We start from the raw sequence: 6,345 nt of genomic DNA on the forward strand, positions 1-6,345 counted from the left end.
CAGGATGACCCAAGCTATTCTGGGTGCCTTGTGACACCTTGTACTCTAGCCTCTACAATAATGCCAATGTCATCTTCTTCCACCCCCTGGCTCACCATTGTTCCCCAATTCTCAATGGGCGTGTGCAAGAATAACAGAAGTGGAGAAAATAAAAACGGTTAGATGCTCAAATCTAAATAAAGTATATGCAAATAAAATCAATTATGTTTGAGTCAAAATTATTAGACATGAGTGCAAAGGAAAAAACTCTCAAATCATCAAATCATGCCCCCCCGAATCGCCTCGACGACACTATTGTTCCCATCTGGTGCCGCCTTTCCCCACCTGCGAGTCATCCCGCTACCACCCGCGTTTCCCTTTCCCTGCAGTCAGATCATGTTGTTGCCATTGTCCTTGCCTGCTACTCCAATCGAGAAATGGCCGTGCTGCGAGACAAACGATGACAAGCACGACCTGCACCCCATAGATTGCGGATGGCAAACGCTTGTTCATAAGGCCATGTTGATTGTGTACTGGTTGCAATATTTTTTTTCCTCCTCATTGTCAAGAAAGATCTAAAGATAAACCAACCCTCTCATCTTGCTATGTTAGAGCAAGAACAATGAGAAATGTATAGGACGAGAAATGTAGCAGCCCAGCGGTAGAATGAATTCTTTAAATTCATAAACAAAACATATTGGAAAACCCAATGCAAATTTTTCATATTAAAATACAACTTTAATCTATTCATTGATTTGCTTTAGACTATGTTTGGATGTATGAATTGGAAGGCACAATACTGCATTGGGCTGAATACCAACTCTCCAAGGAAACTGAAATCGGTCTGAATACGAATTATGTGCTTTGGTTGTTCACTGAATTGCCCCATGGAATCTTATAATTAGGCTTCTATTTCAAATCCAGTTTGGATGACAAACTTCGGAATTGCATATATACATGAGTAGGCAGATTATGCCTTGCTCTGCATGTATCAGAACAAAATCTACATAATTTGCGACTATATTCAAAGGTCCATATACCAGTCAAATGCATTCAAATGATTCTAGGAATGCACCACCACAGCAAAAATGTTCACGCAATGGATGCAACAATTATTTTCTAGGACAATAAAGCAGCAAGCACATCGGCAACCATCATTAGAAGCACTAGCAGCAGAAAAGTCCTCCCTGAATAAAACTCACCACCCAATTCCCAGGGAGAGTTTCTCTTCTTCTCCACGACATAGGAAAATCCATCACAGTAGCTATCAAGGATAGCAATACCATTCATCCATCTCTCTCTCTCCACGAGCGCTACTTATCGCATTCAGCAAGACCGAAGGTTCGTCCCGCCGAAGCGTTTCTACCAATCGGGCCGGCCCACTAGCGCACAGTGAAACAGAAAAATAAGGAAGAAAATGAGGAGAGCAACTAGTTTGACGAGCACTTCTTCGGAAGACTCACAACGATCATCGTCACTTAGCGTGCTCTCAGCCGCCGCCACGTGTCGCGCTCTGGACGCTCGCTTCGGGGTTTTTTTCACACGCGTTTTGGTTCATTTTTGGTTCTCATTTTCTGGTTTTCATTTTCTGGTTTTCATTTTCTGGTTTTGTTGTGTGAAAAATGAAAATTTTACTATGTTTCATTTTTGGTTCTCATTTTCTGGTTTTGTTGTGTTTCTTTTGTTTTTTGTTCTACATTTTTTTATATTCCGAAAACATTTTTTTACTAAGTGATCGACATTTCTTGTATACACTTTCCACATTGTCCGAACGTTTATTTAACATTTTATAAATACTTGTTCAACTTTTTTTAATACTTATTCAACATTTTTCAAAGTTCAACATTTTTCAGATAATCGTTCAATATTTGAAATACTTGTTCAACATTTTCCGAATACTTGTTCAATATTGATAATACGTATTCAACAATTTTCAAATAATTTTTTAATATTTCTAAATACTTTTTCAACATTTTTCAAAGTTCAGTATTTTTTAATACTTATTCAACATTTTCAAATACTTGTGCAGCATTTTTAATATACTTGTTCAACATTTTTTAATACATATTCAATATTTTTCAAATACTTGTTAAACATTTTTTTAAACTTGTTCAACATTTTTGAATACCTATTCAACATATTTGAAATACTTGTTCAACATTGTTTAAATACATGATCAACTTTTTGCATACATATTTGAATTTTACTGTATAAATTTTGTGTATAGATGATAAAGAATTTTTTCAGTATGCATTCAACATTTTTTTTTCAAATGCTTAGTGTATATTTTTTAAAATGTTTTTTTACTTTGATTGACAGTTAGGTCATGTTCCGTCTGTCGGTTTATGCATCATGTTCTAAGCACATGGCTGGATGGCTAGCATCACAGCTCCTAGCGAAGCAACCAAGGATCAAATCCTGGAACCTACCAGTTTTTCTTTTTCGGTCGAGTTCAAATCTCGGAGCCACAGATCCATTCCAAAGGAGTGAGCAGGGCCGGCCCTGGTGTATGGTCAGAGGGGCGACAACCCATGGCCCAGGACGGAGGGGGCCCATGATGTAGTATAGATGTACTCCCTCCGTTCCTAAATGTAAGTCTTTGTAGAGATTCCACTGGATGGACTACATACGGAGCAAAATGAATTAATCCATACTTAAAATACATCTATATACATCCGTATGTAGTTCATAGTGGAATCTCTACAAAGATTTACATTTAGGAACGGAGGGAGTATAATATAGCTGAGTGAGGTGTCGCGTGCATGGAGGACTCTGGTCGCCGTCATCGAGCTCGTGGACCCACGATGCGGTTCGAAACCTATGGTTGGATGTGTGAATTGGAGGACACAACATTGCATTGGGCTGAATACCATTTCTCCAAGGAAACTGAAATCGGTCTGAATACCAATGATGTTGTTTGGTTGTTCACTAAATTGGCTCATGTAATCTTATAGTTAGGCTTCACTTCCAAATCCTGTTTGGATGCCAAACTTTGGAATTGCATATGTAAATGAGTATGGAGATTACTTTGCTCTTTGTGTATCGGAACAAAAGTTGCAGTCTCTGACTATATTTGCATGTTTATATAGCAGTCAAACATATTCGAATGATTCTAGAAATGCAGCACGCAACAAAAATGTTCACACAATGGCTGCAATATTCTTTTCTAGGACAATATAGCAGCAAGCACACAAGCAACCATCATTAGAAGCATTAGCAGCCGAAAATTACTCTCTGAATAAAATTCATGGGCAAAAACATTCAGCGTTCTTACAGACTCGGTGGCATTCAGCGACAGCAAAATTCAGTAGCAGCAGAGCACCACCCAATTACTATATTCACGTGTCTATACAGCAATCAAACACATTCGAATGATTCGAGGAATGCACCACCACAACAAAAATGTTCACTTAATGGCTGCAACAATTCTTTTCTAGGACAATATAGCAGCAAGCACATCAGCAACCAGCATTAGAAGCACTAGCAGCAGAAAATTCCTCTCTGAATAAAACTCACCAGCAACAACATTCAGCGTTCTTACAGATTCAGTGGGATTCAGTGACTGGAATCTAGCATTGCGTCGATTGGGCCTTCGAGTTCGAGGTATGTGCTAGAAGGGGTGCGTCGAGGACCTGTTCATGGCTGGCGACATTACTGCAGATCCCGGAGCCGCAGATTCATTCCAGAGTGAGGTGTCGCGTGCATGGAGGACTGTGGTCGCCGTCATCGAGCCCCGTGGACCCATAATGCACTTCGAAGCCTATGGTTGCCTCATGCGTGGGGTAGCTCCTGGCCGACCGCCGGTGTCGAGCTCCTGGGCGCCGCTGCTCTTTTTCTTTTTGGTGAGGGGCGCCGCCGCTCTTCTCCTCTCCTCTTTTCATTTTCTAGATGCAGTGAAGCGATTTCAGACAATGCGGAGGTGTGCGGGAATTGAGTCAAGTTTTTCCCATCATTTTTTTCATCTAAAAAAAGTGGTCGTATTGGGGACTGGCGAGTACCAATTGACAAATCCAAAGCCGGAATACATTTAGCCAAACGCAATTAATGTTTATTTTCATTCCATTTGCAACCCCGGCGGATATGTATAGACTATGGGAATATAGCCGTTGTTGAATAGAGATGTTGAAGATTAGTCGTTGAGATATAAATGTTGGAGAACGAAGTGCTAAGAATATAGCTGTTGTTGAATAAAGACGTGGGAGATTAGTCGGTGAGATATAAAGGTTGGAGAATAGAGTGCCAAGAATATAGACGTTGTTGAATAGATACGTTGGAGATTAGTCGGTGAGATATAAACGTTGGATAATAGAGTGCTAAGAATATAGCCGTTGTTGAATAGAGACGTTGGAGATTAGTCGGTGAGATATAAACGTTGGAGAATAGAGTGGTAAGAATATAGCCGTTGTTGAATAGAGACGTTGGAGATTAGTCGGTGAGATATAAACGTTGGAGAATAGAGTGCTGAGATATGAACATTTAAAAAAATGTTAGATAATAACGGCTAGAAAATAGACGTTGCAATATAGACATTAAAAAAATAGATTTGTCGTGCATTAAGTGGGGATTTAATGGCTCCATTCCGCTGCCACTATATATAGATGTTCACATAGTCGAAGGAGGTATGAACGTGTCCAAATCAAAAATAAGAAGCTTGAGAATATCCCAAATCATCAAAGCCTTGTTGTCCTGCCTTACCGTGCTACCACTCTCTGCTACCCTCACCTCTCCGCCCTTTCGCACCTCCCGAATCACCTAGTCGCCATTTCAGCTTCTTCACTGCTCCTGGTTAGTTTTTGCACTGACAAACCATCATGGCCACGCCCCAGAACACACCGATGCTGACAGCATCAGTCTGCGTCCCAGAGACTGTGCATGGTACACACTCCTTCAAAATCGACAGGTACGACCTTCATCGGGGTTTCGATGTCGGCAACTGCATCCAGTCCGCTAACTTCACTGTTGGCGGCCATGAATGGTGCATCCGCTTCTACCCCGACGGCTACAACGAGGATAACAAAGACTACGTGTCAGTTTTTCTCCAGCTCAAGACCAAGAACATTGAGGTGAGGGCGATATACAATCTGATGCTGGTCAATCAAGCAATACAGCCGCCGGTGTTGCCTTCCAACTTCGCAAACTTCAGCGACGGACCTCCTGTGGTGTTCGACACTCGCAATGACAAACTCGAGGCATGGGGTTTTGTCGCATTCAAGAAGAAGTGGGAGATCGAAGGCTCATCATACATTTTGGACAACTCAATCATCGTCGCATGTAACCTTACTATTATCACATTAAAGGATGCCAAGGAGGTGGAAGCTGGGTTGGTCGGTGACATCCAAGTGCCGCCATCCGAATTGGTTGCTAACCTTAGTAAATTGTTGGGATCTACAAAGGGAGCTGACGTGTGTTTCAAGGTCCAAAATGAGGTATTCCATGCTCACGAGATCATCCTCGCGATGCGGTCGCCGGTCTTCTGGGCGGAGTTCTACGGGCCGAAGAGGATCGAGCATAGGCACGTCAAAAACATTGAAGATATGCAGCCCGGTGTCTTTAGAGGACTGCTCCACTTCATCTACACCGACTCGTTGCCTCCGATGAAGGACCTCAATGCTGGTGGGTACGAAGAAATGCTCGGGCATTTACTTGTGGCTGCAGATAAATATGACATGAAAAGTATGAAGTCAATGTGCGAGAGAAAACTTTGCCAGAGGTTTGATCAAGAGACTCTGGCGACAACATTTGTTCTGGCCGTCCAGTACAATTGCAGCATCCTCAAAGATGCTTGCATTAAATTTATCAACTCCTTGAGTACTGTGGATGGTGTGGTTGCAAGTAAAGGGTATCAACAACTAAAAAGAGAATGCCCTACTATCTTTGCCGAGATGTGGGAGAAGGCATCCAAGGCTCGAAAATTTTAGATGTTCACTCTAGATAAATTCTCCGAGTAGTTACTTCACTTGATGCCATAGCAACCTGAGATCATTATTTTGTCTATTTGTTTTGGAAAATTGTAAGTTCTACATATGCTATACCAACAGTATCCAATTAGATGCTTTTGTCTATTGATGAGCATCACATTTACCATTCCAAAGTAGTGCTCATTTCATTTTTCAAAGTAGTGAGCCATTGGCTACCAAGACCACATCTATTGTGGATTGTAGTGCATCGTTAGAAAACAGAAACTGCAAGAAATTCATTGATTGATCCAAAAATTGTACATTATAAAGTAAAATACACCACAATTTCTAAAACAATTCGAGGGGTGTCACGTAAGTGATAGTATAATGAAAATTCAAATTTGGGTCCTAAAAGTTTGCTAAGTGTGCCACTCGCGATCCTATTCGTGCTACATCAGCTTTGACTTGC

General features: G+C 41.2%; 1 protein-coding gene across 1 annotated transcript; it reads left to right on the forward strand.

Moving 5' to 3' along the window:
* Positions 1-4,790: 4,790 nt before the first annotated feature.
* On the forward strand, positions 4,791-5,897 carry LOC119339479 (BTB/POZ and MATH domain-containing protein 2-like). The gene has a single exon (XM_037611522.1). It carries the CDS (start codon positions 4,791-4,793, stop codon positions 5,895-5,897), a length of 1,107 nt encoding a protein of 368 aa, XP_037467419.1.
* Positions 5,898-6,345: the final 448 nt, after the last annotated feature.

The sequence above is a fragment of the Triticum dicoccoides genome, chromosome 7B (genome assembly GCF_002162155.2).
Source record: "Triticum dicoccoides isolate Atlit2015 ecotype Zavitan chromosome 7B, WEW_v2.0, whole genome shotgun sequence".
Classification (NCBI taxonomy): Eukaryota; Viridiplantae; Streptophyta; class Magnoliopsida; order Poales; family Poaceae; genus Triticum; species Triticum dicoccoides.